The following is a 24,828-nucleotide window of genomic DNA, read 5'->3' on the forward strand; positions in this document are numbered from 1 at the left end:
CGAGCATGTTTGGTGTGACGGGGATTCGAACCCGCAGATTGCGAGTCGAGTGCCCTAACCACCTGGCCATGCCGGGCCCAAATGATAAGTAACAGACAATATGGATCGGGGTTAAGTCGATAATATCTGCTTGAGTCCCATGGTTTGAACTTTGTTGAATTTACTAGAATTAACAGCTACGCGTCCTAAAGGCCAATTTTTCTGTTAGAAAATAAAACTGTTTAAACTGAAGATGAGTCTATACTGCCAAAATTTATATTTGTGTCCACTAGTCATACCATTCTCACTATTAAGTACAAAAAATGATATATCAAATCCCTTAACAGTCTTATACACCTTAATAAGATCCCTTTTAAATCTTCTTTTCTCATAAGGGAACAGTTTCAATGACAATCTTTCCATCCCAGGTATCATTTTAGTAGTCCTGCTATGAACCCCCTCCAACAATTCAGTGTCTTTCCTAAGGTAAGAAACTCAAAACTGAACACAGTACTCCAAGTATGGCCTAACCAATGACCTATACAAAATACACATTATAACCTGTTTAGACTTGTAGCCAATACTTCTGAAGATACAATCTAAACTCCTATTTGCCCTACCACTAGCAACAGTACACTGCTTGGATGGCTTAAAAGACTGATTAATTAGAACATGAAGATCTTTTTCGTCCATAACAGTTAAAATTATTTCCATCAAAGTTATATTCATAATTCAAAGTATGATAACCCATTGATGAATTATATCACATTTGTTTTAAATAAAAGTTGTCTGTCCTTTATTTACCGAACTCACCAAATATTGTAATCATTTTGTCAAGCAGCAGTATTCTTTTCACACATAGCAACACCCAAGACCTTAATATCATAAGCAAATATAGGTTGCTAATGTTATTCCTTTTTTTAAGGGAAGTGATTGAGTGTTGTCTTGGAAACTATAGACCAATAAGTTTTACTTCTGTAGTAGACAAAATTCTAGAGAGTCTAATAAAAAGAGCTTTAACATTTAAGGACAACAAGGGGCCTGTTGGTCTATCTAGGGTGTCCCAACTCCTAAACTATTAAAGCATAAAACCCTCAAAACCAGGTTTTATAATTCAAATATCTATCAAGCCTTTCCTTTAACTCCCATAAATTTACACCAATTTTCACCATATCTGAAGGTAATCATTCCAAAACCAATTAACATGCTAGAAAAATAAAACTGGTGACACCTACACTGTTAAAAGTTATATTTATGTTCCCTAGTCTTACCATTGTCGCTGTTAAGTATGAAAAATTGCCACAACTTCTCGTCGTTCCCTTAGATGGCATTACCGCGGACATCATTTTCATTATCTGTCGCAGAAGCGTCGTCATCATTTCGTGAAGATATTCAATATATTAAAAGTTATAATACAAAAATTCTAAAGGTCAATATTGGGTCACGGGTTTTTGAGAACTTTTATTTTCTGGCCGCGATTGCAAACATAGCAAGCACTACAGCGAACACGCGATTAGAGATTATACGGACACTAACATTTTTTTTTACTTTGACCGCAATTCAGCAAAAGTCTAGGTGTGTATTATTTATGGTGATAAGACAAATTTGACTCTTTGTTCGTGAAGATCAAGACTGCGTATTATACTTGGGAACATATTATATTCGAAAAATGACAGTATTTGCATAACTCAACAGATAATCAAAAGCCTTTTTGAAAACGGTAACACCCAAGACCTTAATATCTCCAGCAAATTTAAGCATTTTATTGACCATTCTCTGATCCATGCCATTGATGTAAATCAAAATGAGCAAAGGTTCTCACATTAAGTCGCCCCCCAGTGGTACAGCGATATGTCTGCGGGCTTACAAAGCTAGAAACCGGTATCGATACACGTGGTTGGCAGATCGTCCATTGTGTAGCTTTGTGCTTAATTCCAAACAAACCAACATATTAAGTCATGAGGTACTCCACTTATGACATTAGCCCATTTTGACTGAATCTCATTTATAATAACCCTCTGCTTTATTCCCAGGCCACTTTTCTATCCAATGAGCTGGCTTATCCACCACACCTACAGAAATAATTTTTAACAAGCCTTTTAAATGGCACCTAGTCAAATTATTTTTGAAGTTACAGATGCATCAAATCCACACCAGTAACCTCATCAACATAAGCAATAATCTCTTCAAAGAATGTCAAAAGATTAGTAAGCAAGATTCTCCCCTAGCAAAACAATGTTGTCTTCCAAACAAAATTGTAAACTTTGTTAAATGACTTTACAAAGCATTTTTTATCAGACTTTCAAAATATATTCCCACTACTGATTTAAGACTAATAAGGCCTATAATGCATAATTTTTTATCACCTTCTATAGAAAGAGGAGTAACATTTTAAACAACTTTAATCCTCTGGCACCTGCCCACTACTTAAGGACTTAAAAGAATATTGACCTTTTAGAAAAGGTTAAGAGGATGGCTATTAAGGTGATTTTGAGTCATTGTATAGGGATAACTTATGATATTTAATTTTTATTTTATTTTTTTTGAGAAAAGAAGATTAGAGTAATCTTATGGAATTTTAGAAGAATTATTCAGGAGGATCAGTAGGATAAAGGCCAGGATGTGATTATTTTGTATTACATCTTGAAGACAATAGAATGAGAGTACACAAACCTAAGATTTGGAGAAGATGAGCAAGGTTCCAATAAAGATATTTTTATTTTTCCTGAAGAGTTATTAGTTTATAGAATGTGTTACCATTGGCAGTAGTGGAGACCTGCACCTTAAAAGTTTCAGAGGGGAACCAATGGTTTCTTGAAAATAAAGAGTGGGTTTAAAAAATGTGTAACTTTTTTTTTTCCTCTCAGAGGTAGGGGTGCAAGGACAACCTGGAGAATTAAATGATCCCATGCTATCCATATGTTATTGCTGTACATAAGCTGTGACAGAAACTTTATTATAGTGTTTCTTTATAGGGCCGGTGTAACAGAGAGAAACCCCCATGTAAATATTTCCACCCACCACAACATCTTAAGGATCAGCTACTCATCACAGGTCGAAACCACCTAGCCCTGAAGAATGCCCTGTTGCAGCATGTACCACTTCAGCCGGTTTTGCCAGGCCAACTATCTTCTGTGGTAAGTGGCACCCCTATCCTACTATATGCTCCACTCGCGCAGCATCTTGCACAACAACAGCATGATATAGGAGTGTCACTCCTCACCAGCAGTAAAGTCTCCAAGGTAAGCATGCTTGCCCTCTTGTGTTCTTTGTTTTTGCTTTGGTTAGTTTCTAAATTTAACATGTGGCTTACTAAAGAATCCCTTGGATCACTGATGTTATCAACCTATATGCACAACATGGGAACATAGCTATGCAAGGCTGGAACTTGAAAATTGCTTGGTATTTGCTTCTTTACAACTAAAGTTTTAAAAGTGACTTAATTGTTTTTAATCCAAGTGATGTTGACACATACCTTTCATACTGCAATATTTCCGTTGTGTTTAACCTAAAATAACTAGTCTAAACTTATACTTAAGCAGTCATGAATATGTTTGCTGCCAGTAATTATGACCACTTTCACGTGAGGTCCATTTGTATAAAAAGTAAATCATTCAAGTCGAACAGCTTCTGTATGTAACAAAGCTACAAAAAACAAATATTTGTTATACGGTTGCGCAGTCATTGATACTATTGTCTGTTGCATGGTTTTATTTGATAAGAAAAATTAATAACTGAGTAATTTAATTAAGTATAATCGAATGACAGAATTTCTTTATAATGGAGTTAAAGAATATTTATTATTATAACAAAATGGTGAATGTTGTTTGGTATTAAATGCAACACAGTTATTTTTAATTAACTTCTTATTTACAAAATAAAACATTAAATGCATACTAAATCTTGAAAACTTTGTCACATACAAATGTTGATATTATAGCAATTGTAATTATGCCTGATTTAATTCCATTGTATAAATTACATGTTAGTCAAAACTGTTTATTTTCAGAAACTTGGGCAGTGAACCAATTTATAGACTATAGACCCTTTTGCAAATATTTATGGCTTATGATAAGTTACAAGACTGTGTTCAAGAAGTAATGTTCCATTTCAGTTTCATTTCCATAACCAAATCATCTCCTTATTTCATGTTTTTAATTATGGTATAAAAGTTAGAATTTGGAAAGTTATTTTCAATGTAATTCTCTAATGTTGTTTGATATAATTATAAACATTGTGTTTCTGTAAATCAGTGTTTAGTATAAGATAAATATTTCATCTGTATTCAATGACTAATCTTGTATATACTCCAAACAAAGCTACAAGAGATAGTCATTAAAATATCATTATTGAAAATGTAATAGTGACTGTAGTGCAACCTGATTACAAGTAATAATCAATGTATGATTGGACAGTGCAAAATTTGTGGCTAAGCTATAAGAAACAGTTAGTAAAATGCAACCATGCAACAAAAGATAGTCAATGTTCTGCAACCAAGCTATAATAACAAGTCAATTAAATTGTATTTTTTATAAAAAGTTGTAGAGGTTGTAAACAACACTTATCAGCATGCGAGTTATAGTTTAGGCTTGGATTAACGAAATTGGTTATCTTTCTTTCTTTTTTTATAACTCTTCTTGCATTTGTTTAATTAATTAATACTAGCAATGGTAATGAACTGCTTCATCTTACTGCTCTTTTTAACATATATATTGTATCACTGACCAATTTGTATTTTTGTTATGGTCTGCTTGACAAAATATTGGTGCATGAAAATATGGTGCTATTTGTCTTACATGTGTTGCACAAGTTTTCTTTTTCATTAATAAAACAACATTTGGTTTTGAGCAGCACAATGGTTTTAAAAACCAAGAATGCACTTGTGGTATTAGAAGTTGCTTGTACACTTCACTTTTCATTGACCCCAGCATGCAGAAATAGCACAAACCATATAAAGGAGTTATAATAAAAAAAGCTATTATATAAGTATTTGATCATGACAAAGTAAACAATTTTAATAAGTGTTGGATTTGTAGAATTCTGGGAAGTGCTTCAATTTAAAGATGAACTTTCCACTTTAAAGAAAGTGAAAAAATTACCATAGGTATTAGAAAAGCACTTAGAATTTAAATTGCTGGTCCAAAAGGCTCATTGTTTTATCTCAACAGTTCTCAGATCCAATAAAAAAAACTTGAGTACAGAGGTAATAGACCTATCAATTTGATTAAGCCATTATATGTATGGCTTGGAAAATATGGCTTGTATAATGAATCGAAGGTTTGTTTCTCTTTAGTTCACTCCCTGTATGTATAAAATCCTTGAAATATATTCCAAGAAGCTTGTAAATTAATATTATACTGATTACTGTCATTCATGTCTCATTGGTATTTTTGTCTGAAAGTGGATAATATCACACAAAACACATTGCTCTGACAACCATCACCATCTGTTTATATAATAATGTAAACATGTTGTTTATTTCTTTTAGATTTGAATATTATAAGTGCTAACTCTTTCATTCTGAGTTTTCACCATTTTGTTCTACTGTTTGATTATATCAACATGGTTTTGTTTTATGGCATTGCTGTTTATTTGAACATGTCAACTTAATTTATAGTATAGTTTTGTTCAGTACTTTGCAGTACATCTGTGTATGTGAGATTAATGTCTACTATATCTTTGGTTGTTTACAGTACAATTGAACATGTCAGAGTGATGTGAAATCATGTTTTGTTCTGTGTTTTTAAAATATATCTGCATATGTTAGTATAATGTCTAATGTAGCTTTGTGTGTCTATAATTCATCTGAATATGTTAATGTAATATCTAATGTAGTTTTGTGTTATGTTTCTACAGTACATCTAAATATGTTAATGTAATGTCTAATGTTGTTTTCAGTTATTCTCCTATATTACACCTGAATATGTTATTGTTATGTTTTGTGTGATGCTTCTATAGTATACCTGAATATATTAATCTAGCTAGTGTAGTTTTGTGTTATGTTTCTTCAGTACATCTGAATGTGTTAATTAATGTTCAGTTTTGTGTTATGTTTCTATAGTCCATCCGAATATGTTAAAGTTATGTCTAGTATAGTTTTGTTTCTATGGTTCATCTAAACAGGTTAATATAATGTCTGGTATAGTTTATGTATCTGTAGTACACCTAAATATGTTAATGTCTAGTACAGTTTGTGTTTGTACAGTACATCTGATTATGTGAATGTTGTGTCTAGTGTAGTTTTGTAATGCTTCTATAGTGAATCTATGTCAAATAATGTCTAGTATAAATTTGTGTTATGTATTTATAGTGCATCTGATTACATTAGTATAATGTCTAGTATGGTTTTGCTCAGTTGTTCTATTGTTGATATGGAGTATCAGTGCAAAGTCAATATTATAGCTCTTTACAATGGTTCTACCATCCATTTGGACATTTTGAAGTAATGTCAGTATAGTTAAGGTTGTGGCTCTGTATACATAAGTATGTTGATGTAATGGTAATATAGTTATGTTCAGTGATCAGTTCACTGAAAACTAATTAGGTGATAAGTAACTGACTACTGGATGCATTTAAAATTTATATAACAATATTTTTTTATATTGAATACTTTCTTATCCGTCAATATGTAGTTACTCAGTGTATTAAAATACTAGATCACCATCAGAGGTTCTTTTTTGTCGAGTTACTTCATTTGGCAGTAAAAATATTATGTCTTTTAAAGACCCAGATACAGTTAAAAAGGCAGTTTGGACTTGGTCTTATTCTTTCCTTATGTGATATCTACCTTTGATAGGATAAAATTACCTGATAGTTAGAAAAATAATTATGAAAATGTTCACTTGAATTGTTAATTGGTATACCCTTTAGAGATCCTGTATTGTGAACACAAAGAAATAGTTAATGATTTTTCAGAAGAGAAGTATATTTGATGTGAAACTTCAATATATTTATGGTTATTTTAGCTTTTTCACTGGTTTGCTGTAAACTTACTTTTCATTTGCTTCAGCTTCATAATTGTTGGCTGTTTTATCTAAGTTTTTCATAAACTTAATGATTTTTAGTACTTGTTTTGATGTTGCTTAGATAACATTTCATAAAACTGGCTTTAGTTAATTATGTTCCCTCTGGGTTATTTGAGAAAGATTACTGTTGTATTAACAGTTTACATATTGTATGATTGTGAAAAATATTTTTCTTAAATTTGTAATTTTTTTAAGCATCTCTTACCCATTTCAAAATGTGCCATTTAACAGATGGTGTTATTTTTATTACAATCTCCAAAGGAAAGCTCTTCTTCTCTTTATTATGGTTTTGTAATCATTTTAACCTGCATACATATGTCTCACAACAAATTAAGATAGAACTACTACAAAGGCATTCAACTTTGAGTAACTTATAATGGAAGTTAATAATGTACAAAACCCTATTATACTGGTTCCCAGTTATGTTTTTCCAAGGGCTGTTATTCTTAATGACCAGAAAGCCATGGGCTGTCCAAGAAAAATGCCACTTTGGGAAAGAAATGCAACTTAACAAATAACTAGCTTATTACACATTTATACTAAATTGTTATGAAACAACTTTTAATAAAGGAATGCTAAGAATCATAAATAAAGGCTTTGGGGAGCCATGGGCCACCTACTGGGGATCAGAGGTCTAGTGTTTTAGTGGAGTGGTTTCAACTAAAATGTTATAAACCACCACCTAATCACAAAACTATATCTTGTGAATTGGTTGTATGATTAATTAAATATTTATAAGAGATTTATAATATAAAACGATAAGCTAGCTATTATGAATTATTAGGTATTTCAGAAACTAGACTGTACACAAAACAGTATGCTATCTTCAAGAAAGGTGTAGCCTAGTTTGAGAAGTCACTTAGGTTTTACTTAACCAACATTTAACTATTGTGAGCCAAAATGTTGGTTCTTAATGCCAGTTACAGTGTTGTTGATCATATCCACTGGTTATGGAAATAATGCTATAATGACTGGACCTAATAAATGAAATTTTTTATGTAAAATAAAGACACAAGTCATTTAAAAAAATTCATCACTCATACTTTTTAACTTCCAACAACAGGTAGATGTTCTAAATCCACTTTCATAGTATTAGGTTGTTGTTTTTTTAAACTGGTAGGTTAATAATATCCTGAAAACATTAACCTCTAAATCCATTTCAATTAATTTTCAAAAGTGGGCATTGCAGTTCAGTTACAATACTCAGGTAATGTTAATTTCTTGATCACTTAAATTTTTCAAACCATTTTGAACTTACAATCAAGAATTTATCATAATTGCTTTTTCTTTAGAAATAATTAAAAATATTGAATTTTGTACAAACTTTTATATTTTTTTGGCACATTAACTTTTAAAAGAAATGGCAGTCTCTAAAATCAAGACAGGTTGACTTTATTTGTACTTAGAGGTATAAGTTGATATTTTGGCTAAAAAAACTTTTGTTAGCACCTTTACACACATAGTAGTTCCCAAAATACATTGTAAAATATACACACACATGAACAGTAGCATGGATGGTATTGCAGCTCTCTTACAAGAAATAATTGTATGACTAAAGATTACTAAATTGACATATTCTTTTTTATTATGTATTACTTAAAAAGTAAACTTGCATATTATTAGTTATCTAAGGCTATGAAAAGATATGGGTATGGATTAGAAGTTTAGGTGCATATAATGATTTACAGCATCATCTTCATATGGATTTTTGTGGATATTGTTTTTTTATGAGCTTCTGTGATGTACATTTTTATGGATTTTGTTATATTCTATTGACAAGGTAATGTATATTTTCCTGGATATAGGTTTATGAACTGTCAAAATTTTTCTTGAGTTGTATATTTTCTAAATATAATATTTTATGGTGTTATCTACTGACAAATGCTGTTGTATAATGTGTAGCATAAGTTCATATGCTCTGTTGCCTTAATTTTCAACTTAATTGTATTGATTGTGATGGTGTGCTATTTTGATAATAATATTACCCATGCTGTCATTGTACTTTGTGGTGTAAAATCATAGTTAGAAGGAATTCACACTCACAGAATTGCTCATTGCTGGTTCTTTAATTTGGAATTTTTCCGTTTTCAAGGCAACTGCAAATCCATACTTAGCTACACTTCCTACTGTGGCATCAGCAGCATCTTTTGCTCACTACTTGAACCCAAGTCCCTTGTTTGGTTTAATTCCAGCAGATGCAATGGCAACACCACTTAGTACTGTTCCGACTCCTCAGGTTACTCCACAGAAAGTACCTCGTACTGACAGATTAGAGGTAAGACTATAAAAAATACAGTTTTAGAAATTATAGAAATCATTGTGATTTGTGTATGCCTTTAAACTTTCAGGTAGTGCTTATTCAAATTTCATGTGTAAAATATTTTTCAAATCAATTTACACTTTCATTAACAGCATATCAATTTTGTATATAAGATTATTGTTATATGCAGTAGACTTACTGGTGAACGTACTAAGATTGTACTGCTATTCACTGTAGACAACTTTGATCATATTTTTCTTTTCATATGGTTGTGTGATAACAAGTGTGTTTATTTGTCTTGCTGGATCACATACTATTTAGCACAACATATTTGACAAAACAATTCTATTGGTAACAATCAAAGAGCTCATTAAAACTAATAATTAATGAGTTCATTTGCCCAGTTGGTTTTGTTTTATAAAGTAACTGAAGTCTGTTAAATGTTCAAAATATTTTGCCCACAAATTGAGTGATAAAAGCAAGAGTAGATCTGCACTAATAGGCATATAGCATCACTATCTATCTCTAGATGTTAAGTAGAAAATATTGTGATTAAGTGTGTGACAGAACATGAATAGATGAGCTTTAATTGACATCTAGCATTGCTATTTATCTCAGGTTTGAAATGAGAATATGCCATGACAGTGTTAATAATGCTACTAACATTTCTACATTATAATAATAATGCCTTGTTTGATAACAATGCAAGCACCATATGTTCCTTTAGTAAAAGGGAAGCAGAAATCTCTGAAAGATGGAAGTAAGTTTAGCTGATACACATTCCAACAGAAGAAAACATCAAAAAGTAATGGATTAGAGATATTATTTATATGAAGAACTTTGATCAAGCAGAGCAGTGGCTACTTTACATTGTTACTGATAAAACGGGATTGATACTAACACTACCATAAATGATGATGCTGTTCTAGACAATGGCATATATTTTTATGTTAGAAAAAAAGGAAACATTAATGGAATTTGACTCCCAAATCATCACTAAACAACTACACCTAGAATAAATAGTAAATGGAACTATACTACTCTAATGTTTAATGCTATGTACTCAAGGTATTATTCTGAAATGCACCATTGCAGCTGACACAGCTGATAATAGAACCATTCTAACTTATCAAAGTGTTGAATCACAAAGATCCACTAAAGACTTAAAGTAAAAGCTGTTATATAGTAGTTCCATCTGGTGGATGGTTTATAAACTAGTAGTCATTATAGTAATACTATACTGCCACATACTTGTTATTATGAATTAACTAAGGAAATTAAAAAACAATCCAATTTTCCATCAATAAGGCTGTCTTTCAAAAAGCATGATTTTTATTTGTATGTGTAGATCAACATAACAATTATTCCAAGTATTTTAATCACTTTTAAAAACTTAATTGATTTATGTGAATCAATTAATATTTTCTTATAAGTAGAAAAGTATGTTGAAAGTTTTAATGAGTTTATTTTAAAACCACTACTCTTGGTAACCAAGTTTGGGAGAAAGTTTCTTCATTCAGTGATTGTTTTTATTTTTTAAAAATAAACATTTCTTGAAATAATGCATTTTAAAAATGCTTATGGGAAAAAAATTTAATTTAAAACTGCAGGGAGTTTATGTTTAATTATAACTATTCAGAGTACATGTACATGCATACTCCAATATAGATTAAAAGAGTTTACACTGCATATGTGACTAATGAATAGTTATCTAAATTCAAAATCTTTTGACGATTCCATTTTCATGTTGTTTGTAATAAAAATCAAAAGTTGTTTAGTACTTGTTAAATAGCATGTGAAAAAAATTTCAAAATATTTGACAATAAAGATTTAAAGTTTAATACTGAAATGTCTAAACTTGTAAACCTAGAAATAGTTCAGAAAGTATAGAGTCTTCACTTTTAAGATCAGTATATACCTAGCTTTAAGTTACCTAATATCAGGGACTTTATCCAACATTTCAGGTAAAATAATCATAAAATGAACAATATCATAAAAATGCTCTGGGTTCATAATTGCACTAAATGTGATTACTGCGAGAACATCTGCCTTTAGGCAATTTGTAAAATTAGTCCAGTTATTTTTCCATTTAACCATCATTTAATTTTTGAAATTTTCTTGTATTTTAATTTTTTGAAACTTAAAATTTTTGTACGTATATTAACAAACCAAGGCTGTAATTATTAAATCTTATTTTTTAAAACATGAGACTAGCTTTAATAGTAGTAAATAGGTAAAGAAAACACTAGTTAATCATGTAATAAAGATGTCTGTAGGGAACTCTCAAAGGCTGATGCTGTGTGGTAAACAAATTAAAAATCTAGTCAAACATTTAAAAACAATAACAAAGAATTGGACTTTTACTCTTCAGGTAACATTTTCAAAACTCAAAGTTCATTCATTGCATTTTGTTTTCTGTGAAATATATATAGGGACATATAGATTTGTTTATACAAATTTTACTTGTTTCAAAAAATAGGCTGTTATATTTAGTAATAAAATAAAACAAAATGTCTAATCAGTGTTGAAATATTAAAAAGTCTTTTTGAAAACTAAATTTTGTGTTTTGGATAAAGAGGTAATAAATTTTGAGTTTTAAAGTTATACTACTTATGGCTCAATAAAAATAAGAAAACACATCCAGTGTCATTATTAGATCATGCATAATAAACAATCTAAGCAGACTATGTATTTAATAAAATAAATTATCTTAGTTTTACTATTATGTATTACTATCATCATTGCAAGTAATAGTTATGTTCAACAAGAAAATGGAATGCTATGTATAAGATACTCTGAAATATACAAATATAAAAAAAAGCATTTTTGTAGAACAACATCTCTTTTTGTGGTAAAACATATAGAACTTGAATGACCTTGTCATGAATGTATTAAAGAAGTCAGAAGTCATAATTAATGTTTAGCTGTATTAATACTACCTCATGAAGATATTTTGTTTTAGTATGTTGGGAACACTAGTAATGACATTGATCAATCAAGCATGTAATGATAGCTTACTGAAGTTTGAACTAGTACATTTTTTAAAAAATTAGTTTGCTACTTCTAGTATAATTAGCAAAGGTTTGGGAATAAAGATCCTGAGGTCCATATGCCAGGGGTGAAACCTGATGTCCTGATGGTGAGTATGGATCCACATAATAGGAAGATTTAACAAGGACAATGAATGCGTAGTTATGATGTTGAGCTATGAAAAAGACTGGGGATGAAATTCACCCAAGTACCTTTGTACATTACAAATGTATTTGGGATGTTGCTTACAATGCTGAAACTTATTGCTCATGAAAGTATAGCTGAGGCAATGTTTGGTAAATTTTAGATCTGGATTTTGTGTATAGTTTCTAGCATATAAAAACTTGTGATCTAAAGAGTCCTGTAATGATATTTTTACATGTAAGAGATGTTGCCCCATTTTTGTAACTACAGTTGTGCTAACATATTAAACCAGATATTTATTCTAAATTAATCACCCTGTGTGAGTGCTCTCTTTCTGCTGTTGGTGTTGATAAGTTTTAAATTATGTTAAATGTTTTCCATTTTCAACTTTCTTATTCAATTTTGTATGATCCAAGCCAATTTGAAAGTGCATGACATAAAAGATAGCATATCATCTAGTAGCATTCATGACTACATATGTGTTATACCTCTAGTTATAAAATGGGAAACAACTGCAACTCCCTATGGACACCATGTCTGTGCTAGCTGATTGTGTTTGTCATGTAATTTATTTTTTTCCTGCTTCCCCCACCCACTTTTCTTCACCCTTTTCATGTAGGTATGTCGAGAGTTCCAGCGTGGGAATTGTAAGCGAGTGGAAACTGAATGCCGCTTTGCTCACCCTCCTGAGCATGTGACAGTGGACAGTGCTGAAGGCATGGTGACGGTCTGTATGGATTTCATTAAGGGACGATGCACGCGAGAACCATGTCGTTACTTTCACCCCCCACCTCACTTACAGTCTCAGCTAAAGGCTGCCCAGAGTCGTGCTAATGCTGCAGCTCTGGTAGGACAATAAGTATTTCATAGGCTCTTCCTATATGGCCTGAAGTATGACTTTTAAATTAGCTGCTTTGTGACAATGCATGTATCTTTTTCACTGGCTTCGTGCAGTTTGTTGTTATATGTTTAGGCCTGCTTAAAAGAAAGTGTTTTGTCAACAATTTTCACTCTCTCAGAGAATAATTTTTGTTGTGAGTATAGTTTAAAAATAAAAATAAATAAGATTGAAAAATATGACACTGTTAAAAAATTATTATTTGGTTTTTCATGTAGAATTTACTATGAGTACTTTAAAAATAAGTTTAGGTTAAGATACAAAGTTTTTTAATTATCTAAAAAAACATGCAAAAGTATAGACAGATGTTCTGTTATAATCAGATGGCTTTTCTGACATTATTTATGTTAATTTGTATTTAGGCATATGATCAGATTAATTGTGAGTTTAAATATTTAAAAATACGTGTACTTAAGTAATACTTTGTGTTTTAATACAAAATCAAATAAAACAACTATATTTATCAGATAATCAAAGTAATATGTGTTAATGTAGCATATAAGTCAACTTAAGTACTGTATACGACACCTACAATAATGTTGTATTAACTTTCATCTTGGATCTTGATTTAACCACAACACAGGAAAGAAGAATAGTTGTATATCGTAATATAAATCTAAAGCAAATTATATAATTGGTACATAATTTTTTATTTGCTTAGTGTCAGTAAGGATGATTTTAATCATACAAATCAGACATGGAATTTAATCTTACATCAAATTGGAAAAGGAAATACCTTTCTAACATAAACTTAAAACAAAAGTAACCTTTAGACTCAAGTATAGAGTTGAGTGATTTAATCAATAAATCGAAGTTACAATTATATCGATTGTCACAAAAATAATCTACTTATCAAAGTTATGGTTTCCAATTATTACTATTTTTGATTATTTGAACTATCAAAATATTGACAATAAACTTTCTCGCCCTGTTTTTCTTATAAAAACACTAAGCTACTAAAGTTTTCTGCCACTGTCAATAACTTTTAACTGCTGACTAGAGGGAAGGCAACTAGCTGTTTCTTTTTGTTTTTGTGAACTTCTAATGAGAAGGAGGAAGACGAATCTCTGGCAGAACCCACTGCCAACTGTTTTTTCTGTTGTTTGTTGTTCATGGTGTTGGCGAACTACTGACTAGAGGGAAGGCAACTGTTTGGCAGCACCTGCCACATCCCATTTTCTTTTTTTTTTTTGAACTGCTTACAAGAAGGGAGGTATTTGCTAACTTATTAAAGTGATGGTCCCATTAATTGATAAATAGGATTTTATTCAAACCACAGCATGTACAAGCACAAAAGAAAGTTGACAACAGATACCACCAGTTACTTTAGTTTCCTTTAGTCAGCACTTCAAAAAGGAAAATTGGCAGTGGGTGCTGACAACCAGTTGTCTTCCCTCTAGTCAGCAGTTCAATAAGAAAAAGTTGGTAGTGAGTGCTGCCAGCCAGTTGCCTTCCCTCTAGTCAGCACTTCAAAAGGAAAAATTTGGCAGTGGATGCTGCCTGCCAGTTGCCTTCCCTCCAGTCAGCAGTTCAATGAGAAAAAGTTGGTAGTGAGTGCTGCCAGCCAGTTGCCTTCTCTCTTATCAGCAGTTCAAAAAGAAAAAGTTGGCAGTAGGTGCTGCCAACTAGTTGCCTTCCTTCTAGTCAGTAGTTCAAAAAAGAAAATGGAAAAAAAAAGACAGGGCTAGAATTGATTATTTTTGTGACAATCAATTTCATAAAAATTTTTATCAATTGATTAGTTGATGTGACACTCATTGATGCAATTGCTGCATTGATTATATGATTCAGTCACCCAGCTCTAGTCATGACTATTCCAAACAATGATTTACAGCAGAATTAATAGCATAGTCCTTACTATCTTTGTAACAGCAAAATAGCATTAACTGTGATCTTAGTCTTGCATGAATTTTAAATAAAAATTTCTTGAAGTATAAACCAGACAACTATTCATGTATGAACTGATTATAAAAGTGTTCTTAAACTTAACTATTAATGTCTTTCTAACACTAGTTAACACAGAAAGTACCCATCATTAATAACAAGCATGCAGTCAATCATACATGTACTGAAAAAACATTTTGACTTACTTTGGTTGTCATAATAATATAAATTTTCAATCAATTGTGTATGAATCCATAAAGGTTTAGACCAGACTTCTTTTTTTCTTGTATGAAATGATTGTACAAATTAATTTGCTTAGTCCGAAAATAACATATATATTGGATATTATGAATTGGGTCATCTAGAAGAGAATATCATTCAGTCACCAATTGACTGTAAACCTGGTTTCAACTTTTATGTTTTTGAAGAAACTGCTCTGGCTCTGTTTTTAGCTTAAAATGCTTTAGAAACCTGAATTTAACTCTGATTCACTTTCTAACATCCACCATGTATCTATCAAACTATGTAAAGGCTTAGCTCAGACTCACTTTCTAATATCTATCATGTATTTATTGAAATGCGGAAAAGGTTAGCTCTCACTCCCTTCTTACAAAATAGCTACAGAACTGCTCATAAGCTTCACTTTGAGTCACTATTTATAACACAAACTGGCTACAGAAATGCCTGTGAACTTAGTGTAATGCATTTCATAAAAAGAATAGCCATAGAAATGTCTGTAAGCTTAGTTAAACACATTTTCTAACATAAATTGGCTACAGATATATCTGTGAGATAAGTTGAATATATTTTTTAACATAAACTGGCTACAGAAATGTCTTTGAGCTTAGTTTAATACGTTTTGCAACACAATCTGGTTGAAATGTCTGTGAACTTAGTTTAACACATGTTGTAACATAAACTGGATACAGAAATGTCTCCGAGCTTAGTTTAACATACTGTCCAACATAAAGTGGTTAAAGATATGCCTAGGAGCACAGTGTTTATACTAAGAAAATTTTAACAGAAATATCTTTGTTTTAGACAAGTCTTTTAAAGCATTGCAACACAAGTGTTTGTTTATTGAATAGATTATCTTCTTGACATGAAATTGGAAAAGGAAATGCCAGGTACATGCACTTTTTGTTCTGGTTGTTTTTAGATTATAGAGCTGTAACAAGAATGTGTGTGTGTGTGTTTATATCCAGCATTTTTTTATTTATTTTTTACATAAATACACAACATTTTGAATTAGCAGTGACAGAATATGTCTGCTATTAAGTAAATAAATATTTACTATTTTTATTAGCTTAACAAAATTTCCTTTCACTTGATAAGAAACAATAATATTAATGTGTTAATAGCAAAACATGTTAATTAGACACATCAGAGGCTGTAACTGACAGCCTAGGTTTAATAGGTGAATGTAATAAAGTTATCTTAATTTTAGTAAATTTAAATTACCAGTAAAATACTTGTGAAAATTCAATGGAAACAGATTTGCATATCTTGTTTTGAACAACCATTTTTATATTTTAAATAAATTCAGGCAGCCAATCCTAAAAGTTCCCCAAACCCATTGATGGAGGGCCCTCAATATGAAAATTTTAAAAATCTAAAATAAATATTTATTTTTAATGATCCCTTGCATATCCTTGCAAATATTCGTGTAAGTCCATGGATCTTGACCAAAGAGTTCCCAAAACTCATCTGTGTATGAATGCTCACATTTAAGAATTTCCAAAATCTGAGTTGAGATTATTATTGGGAATGGATTTTTATGTTAACACTAGTTTTAAGTAAATCAATCAAATCTGAGATACCCAAACAACCCTTGACCACTTAGTTTTGGGGCCCATGACAACTTTTTTTTTTACGAAATATTTTTTGCCTTTTATATTCATTTGTGATCAATAGTTGACATACAAAATATCAAGCTATTCTGTTAAACATTATGGAGCAGTTAGAAAAAATCAAATAAACATTCATGCATATATTTGATAATTACTATACACATTTATAACATAATAATTGAGTTGTTTTAGTTGTTACAAACTTAGAGTTAATCATTATATAGTGTCATCAATCATAAATCAAAACCAAACTGTGATAAATTCTGGAATCATTGTAACTAAATTAAATAAATTGTATCTTAGCATAAAAATTAAAACATTCTAAAGACTTATTCTCAAGATATTTTCCGATTCAGGAGTCAACACTCATTACTAATTAACTACTTAATACAATATGATAAGATCTGTAATTGTTTTTGCTATTATGAATAATTTTATAGTTATATTTTATTTTAGAAGGAAGATTTTCTGGTTCATAGTTAATTCTTTCTGTTGCACTGAACTGTCCACTTGTGACAGAGAAAAAGAATCGAAAAGTATTTCTTAGAGTTTTACATTGTTATTTTATATCAATTTTCAATAATCATTTTATTTATATTATTGTTGGTTACAAGACTTCATTCAGGTAATTGTAAGTCTAATATTCAAACATACAAGTTTACATTATATATCATGTAAATGTGCTATTTTGATTAAGTAATCTTAACATGATATATTAGTAAAATATTACAGAATTACAAAAATATTATTTAAGATTTCATTTTATGTCCAGATTTCGTTTCAGATTGTATAACTTTATGTAAAAAAAATCCATTATTTTGTGGTAAATAATTATGTCAGTCTAAAAATGCCCAAGTTTATTTATTATAATTTGTCTGTTTTAATATCAGGCCAAAGCTATAGTGGTTTAAAATTTGAATCATACTGACAGTAAGCAAGAAAACTGTCAGTTTTATTCTATACAATATTTGCTATCTAATTTGGTGATGTATGGTCCAGATTTAATTCCACTGTAGGCTTACCACTAAAACCCACTAACTTTGTAAAATTGTATATATAGATAGGTGAGTGAGTGTTTTTTCACGATATAGACTTTCTTAACAAACTGTTCCATGTCTTCATATTGTTTTATGTTTAAAAATAATATTGAAAAAATTATATAAAAGTTCAAAATCAATTATTATAGTGAAATAAAAAATCCTGAGGAAGCTTATACATGAATTACATAAAAAAATGTTTTTCTAATTTTGTGTGTGTATTTTTTATAATTGGTAACAATCTGGATATAAATATTGTTATAATAATAAGTACAATAAGGTAAATATTTGAAAAACATATTTCTAACTGTAGTTTAGCCTCCTCCCTATAGAAATTTTAGTTTCTTGTAACATTCAAATTCTTATCTTCATGGACAAAAAATATCATGTTTAGATCTTTTGTTTAGTATTATTTACTTTTGGAAAAATCATGATTGCTCATGTCACTTGAACTAAACATAACCTGTAAAATAATAAATATAAATTTTCTTTATTTTTTAATTAATTGGTTTTAATTTTGGCAGTTCACATGTTTCCAAAGTGAATTTTTAATTAAAACATTGTAGCTGAGATAAAACTACCTAGAGAAGGCAATGTGAGAGATTGAGCTAATTTCTGTATAACTGATTTAAAGCTTTACTTTTACTCTGCATGTTTTGAAATGGTTCTTACCTTTTTTGGTGGTGATGTTAACTGTTTTGTCAGTTCTTATCCTCTGTGAACCTTGCTATGATGTTAGTTTCTTTCCTAGGTGATAAAGCCATTTTTTTGCTAACTGTAAATTACTTGTCTTCCTTCAGTAAAAAAATTACACTCAAACAACATTTGAAGTGACATACAACTCAACACCATAGCTCGAGACGAGGGTAGGAGCTGGTCTCTTTTTGTTTTTTTTTATAATCTGATTTTGACAGTTGTGTATTAGGTGACTGGCTCTTACTGCATGTTGGACTTGATGAGCTGACTTGTAATTGTTACTGTTTTGTTTTGGTTTCTTTCATTGCCTTGCTGCTTGCTGTGTCATGTGCTGCCACCTACTGCCCATCCCTGGCACCTGCAAACCAACATCATCTGCTCTGCATACTAATTAGCCGCACGTGGTTGAGACCTTGATCAGCAAGAAGCGCCCGCGTCATCCTGCTGATGACCTGATTCTGGTATTGGCCCTTAGTGCTTTTGCATGTAGCTCATTCTTCATAGGTTTGGCATTAGAGGGCTTAGTGCAGTGTCTGACCTATTACTGATCTAATGTAAAGGATGTAAAGTTGGTAAATTTAAAATTTGTTATTGAACTTTGAGTTTAGGCAACATTCAAATGTCTGGCCCTTCTAAAAACATGCAGCCCCAGGATTTTTTGTCACAGTTTTACTTTCTTTAGTCAGCTAGAAGAAAATTTAACTTAATCTTTAAGAAATGAACTGTGTAATCAGTTCTGATACAAATATATTTTTTCTATATATATTTTTTAACAAAAAAAACAAGTAGGAAAAATAAATGAGGTTTACTATCAAAGCTTTTTTTTACATAATAGGCCTGCCCTGAAGAATTTTGCATTTTAGAGTACAGTTTATTATTACCATGTTTCATGTAAGTCATGGAAATTGTTTGGCAACAAAAAAGAAAATATAGGAAATTTATACAAAATTTATTTGACAATAATACATTTTCATTTTTTAAGCAATCTATAGTCCAACTGTGAAAATTAAAATGTTTGAAATGTTGCTCTCAGCTCAAACTATAGTTTTATCAGATCAAGCGTGTGTGCATTTTGTTTTTGAACGTAAAGACTCTGCACTGTTCACTGTTCTAATGGGAATGAGCTTTTTACTAAATTAACCCTAGGATTGGTGGACATGGTACAGTCTTTTTCCCATTTTAGGCTTGATGCTGCACAATGCCCCTTTTGGTAGGTTACTCAACTTTTTTGAAGCAATTCTTGAAATTTAATGGTTTGGTTTTAGTATTATGCCTGCCAACTATTGCTTGATGATAAAGTTAACTTGGGTTTAATAAACAAAAAAACTATAACCAAACTTTATGGAGCAATTTTGCAACCACAAAATGTGTAATTTCTATTTATCTATCTAAACATTCATAAAGTGCACCCATCAACTTTTACTGGTCTCTTTTTTTTTTGGCTTTCTAACTCTGCCCTAAATCAACTAATTTAAATTTTAATGTTGTTTATTTTAATTATTTAATATATTAAAGGTCATTGAAAAAAACCTGTTACATTTTCTTTTAAATTATATTTGTTATTTTGTAGATTTGAATAAAGTAAGTAAATCTGATACATTTACAGAGGTTTATATCTGTTTATTGATTGTTAGTTTTTCTTGTTTAATATTACCATAATTAAGAAACTTCAATTACTAAAGTTACATAGTATTTCAAATCTTGTTCATGTAGCATTTTATTCTTCTTTGATATTTAATAACAATCTCCATTATGGAAAAAATATATATTGTCTTTGAATTGAAAGACAGTGTTAAAATTTGTTCCCAACTAGTATATCGAGTAATTAATTAAAATTATAAAATTATGTATTTAACTAAAAATGGCAATAGGTACTAAACAGAAGGATGGAAGATCTGTACATAGTGAAAAAATTGGATTTAATATGGCAAGTCTGGGAATGAAGTATACACATAATTGAAGATATATTAGTAAATGAGCTGTTGAGTGAGAATTATTCATAATTAAACAATTACTACTAGTTGATTATGTAAAAACAGAGCTATTTGTTCACATTGTATAATGTTAAAAGCTGAGTTATAAAAGGAAAATAATTGTTGAGACTTTGTCCTTAGCTGAACAAATACCACTTGTTGGTTGATGAAGACTAAATCAGTTTGACAAGTTAGATTATGGAAGAGAGAAAAATTTATCAGTAACTCAACAAATACTGTTAATTGATTGGTAGAAAAAGAAAAAAGGATCTTTTTCCATGCTGAAAAAATTGCCATTAGTTTACTAATGAAAAGAGGACATTACCAAAGCTGAATAAAAGCTTGTATTTCATTGATGAAAAGAAAGTAATTGTTCATGGTTGATTGAGTGTCACTAGTTAGTTGCTAGGAAGAGTTGTTCATGGTTGATCCAATGTCACTAGTTGGTTTATGGAAAGAGGGAGTTTTCCATGGCTGATAAAATGTTACCAGTCGGTTGATGGAAATAGACAAATTTACCATTCTTGATCAGATGTCATTTGCTGTTGATGGAAAGACAGGAGTTGTCCATCGTTGATAAGATATCACTAATTAATTAATGAGAGAAAAAATATGTCCTTAGCTGAACACACCACAAGTTGGTCTAACTGAGGAAGGAAAAGTTTGGATAAATGAAGACAGAGATAATTTTCTCATATCTAAGGGAAACTGAATGTTTAAAAAAAAAGAGAATTTATTGATAGTTACAATAAAACTCGTTTCAAAGAGTTGATTGTATATTATAGAGATATTATTTTAGGCCCTATGTTTCACTTGGAACTATTGTTAATAATATATAATTGCTCATTATTGCCAAATACCACATTTTTCATTGTAATAAGTTTGTGCAAAGGATATGAAAGTAAATCATACACTACACATTTTGATGTACTTTCTACAGACAACAATTCAACAAAACAAAGGCACAAGTGCCTATTGGAGATGCATCAAGTGACTTGACAGATATATGATCAAATGATATTGTTACTATTATTTCAGTTCCTTTGGCCATTTTTTCATAAAAATAGTATGGATTTTGATGTATGTTTAGAAGCTTGTGGTCATTTGACTTGTGAACTGTCATTAGTTTCAAAACCTTGTTTATTATTTTTAATTGTACTGCAAGATATTCATAGAGCTTCATTAAATTGGATTTTCTATTGGATGGTTATTACTTGTAACTGTAGTTTTTATATTTGCACACCTCTGAAGAGAAAAGATGTTGGAAAGAAGCTCTTATTCTCTTATAGATTTTTGAATATTAGTTAATATTATCATTTTTGTAGTAATTTGGGTTGAATAACAAAATATTAACTAGATTTAATAAGTTTGGTAAATAAAAATAGTATGGTTAAAGGTTTAAATTAGAGCTTAGTGGTATAATCTGAACTACAATGTTATATTAAGCTTAGGACATGCAATTGAACTTTTAGTAATTCATCTTACTGGTAAATTGTAAAACAGGTGAAATACATTATTTTATTAAACTAGTTAGTTGTCTCTTTTTGTTTTAAGGATTATTTTGTTTACTTGATTTTAATTTAGATCCATTAGTTTAAATTCAGTTTATAGGTAGGTTATAAATCTGACTAAATACTATTAATAATATTAATATTATGTAAACATCAAGTAAAGTAAAGTAAAGACTAATTATTTGTCACTGTCATAAAATTAAAGATAAACTTAATTAATTTAATGTGAACATAAAGTACTGATAAAAAACTAGTATATTTGTTCTAAAACGTTAGGCCTAACAATAATAGAGTTGGCAATAAGCTACTGGTATTTACATTTAGTATTGAGTATATATTTCCAGGCTACAAATACAATGGTTAAGACTAGTGTTGGAGTTAAGCATTTACAGTTTGTTAAGTGCAATGGTTGCAATGAGTGGGTTTTATTTGGGAACACTGGACTGGTATGTACTTTTAAGGAAGCTAGTACTAGTAGTGAAGATATGCAATTTGTATGTAAAGTTGGAAGCTATCCTAATTAAAGTAGAGGCAATAGATAAAGAGAAGGGTAAACTGTGAGAAATGACAGCAGGATTTCAAGAGGAACTTAAGCTTTTACATGTAAGGGATACATAGCTAAAATTGACTTTCAGGAAGTTAGAAAGAGTACAATTAGGGCCAAAAGTAGTGGATTTAATTGTAATGAGCCTATTCTATTGAGCAACAGATTTCAGCCCTTGGCTTGTGCAGATGAAGAACTGTTGGAAGGAAAACAAAAAGGTCAGAGAAGGATGTGGATGATAAGGAGGTTATGGTTATAGGTGTTTCCTTGACAAAGCATGTGAATAGAATAGTCTGTGGGGTAAATAGGGAGAAATATTAGATTATGCTACCCAGGGGCATAGATGGAGGATATAATTGACAGAGCAAGAGATATAATAAAGGGGACCTACAATAATGCCATTTTTGTTGTGCATATAGGGGCTAATGATGTAGGGAAAGATAAATTAGAGGAGCTAATTCATAAGTACAGGGGGTTGGTAAAGGCATTTAATAAAGAAAAAGGTCATAACTTAATTGTGTCAGGGATACTGCCAAGAATTAATTGTGAGGATGAAATTATGAGTAGGTCACTAGGGCTAAATGCTAGACTTAGGTTAATATGTAAGGATGAGCAGATAGGCTGGGTGGACTTGTGGGATCAGTTCAATGGGAGAAGGGAGCTTTTTGGAATGAACGATTTACATTTAAATAGGGTAGGATCTGGATTGTTTGCAAGGGCTATTAACTCAGTTGTAATAGAAGACCTAAACTAGGACTAGACAGTGGTGAGTGCAAAGATAAGCGAAATGCAAAACAAAAATAGGATGTAAAAAAATTTAGCATAGAAAATAATTATAGAAGTAGTTCTTAGGGTAGGCTTAATTGTTACTATTATAATGCCAGAAGTTTAAGAAATAAAATAGGTGATCTTAGGGCACTGGTAGGAATGGATGATTTTGATATAATAAGAATAACTGAAACATGATTAAATGTAGATGATTTTGATGACAGAAATTTCTTTGAAATACAGGGTTATAGGTTATTTGATAGGAATAGAGTAGTAAAGAGAGGGGTAGGAGTGGCTTTATTTGTAAAATGTGAGTTACATCCTGTTGAAGTTGAGGATATCAAATATAATAGCAAGGAGATTGAATCTATTTGGGTTTCTATTAGCAGATACAAAGGGATAAGGCTTTTAGTGGGAATTTGTTACAGACCTCCAGATGACACTGATAAAATTAATAAGAAATTATACAGTGAGATTAAGAGATTTCAACTGTTAATGAGGTCATAATTATGGGTGATTTAATTTCAGGCATATAGATTGGGAAATGCTAGAGTCAAACCATGGGTGCAAGTGATCATTGTTCTATTAAGTGTGATGTTTTACTGCATATGGAGATCAGAAACAATGCTATTTTGGTTACAAAACTCAAAAAAGCAAATTTTGAAGGGATGCAACAAGAATCATCTGTTGGGAATTGGGAAGCTGAGTTATTTGGAGACACTGATCAGATGTGGAAAATTTTGAAGGATAAAGTTTTAAATATTCAAGATAAGCATGCTCATTATAGAAAGAAAAGGGTGGCTACAATAAAAAAAAACACATTGGCTCACAAAGGGTATAAGAGATAAAATTGAAGAAAAGCATCAGCCTTTAAGAAATTTAAATTTACTGGTATGAGAGGAGATTCAAAAGAGAAAAGAAGATCAAGAAAGTTGGTCAAAGAGGAAATTAAGACATCGAAAAAGATTTATGGAAAAAGGTTGGCTGAAAATATAAAAATTAACAGTAAGGATCTCTAAGTAAATTAAGGGTAAACAAAAGGGTAGGACCCTTGAGGGATGATAAAAGAAGGCTTGTATGTGATGATTATGAGTTGGCTGGATTATTAAATTTTGCTTTTTCTTCAGTTTTTAATAATGAAGATTTAAGCAGTGTTCCACATCTTGAAAGGGATTTTGGTGTAATAGTCAATCAGTCTCTAAAGTCATTCAAGCAATGTGCTGTTGCTA

The 24,828-nt window shown here is 30.7% G+C and overlaps 1 protein-coding gene across 10 annotated transcripts in view; it reads left to right on the forward strand.

Annotated features, from left to right (window-relative positions):
- The window catches only part of LOC106467178 (muscleblind-like protein 2), a 113,382-nt gene that overhangs the window by 79,441 nt on the left and 9,113 nt on the right, over positions 1–24,828 (forward strand). For 5 of the 10 annotated variants that reach the window (XM_013927502.2, XM_013927517.2, XM_022395811.1 and 2 more), the window contains exons 3-6: positions 2,955–3,221; positions 9,097–9,279; positions 13,058–13,285; positions 19,199–19,264. In XM_013927502.2, coding sequence (XP_013782956.1) covers positions 2,955–3,221; positions 9,097–9,279; positions 13,058–13,285; positions 19,199–19,264 — 744 coding nt within the window. Of the gene's footprint in view, positions 1–2,954; positions 3,222–9,096; positions 9,280–13,057; positions 13,286–16,308; positions 16,348–19,198; positions 19,265–24,828 lie in introns of those variants that run through there. The other 5 variants (XM_022395835.1, XM_013927533.2, XM_022395829.1 and 2 more) reach the window with 5 other exon arrangements.

Source organism: Limulus polyphemus, unplaced genomic scaffold (assembly GCF_000517525.1).
Source record: "Limulus polyphemus unplaced genomic scaffold, Limulus_polyphemus-2.1.2 Scaffold77, whole genome shotgun sequence".
Taxonomy (NCBI): domain Eukaryota; kingdom Metazoa; phylum Arthropoda; class Merostomata; order Xiphosura; family Limulidae; genus Limulus; species Limulus polyphemus.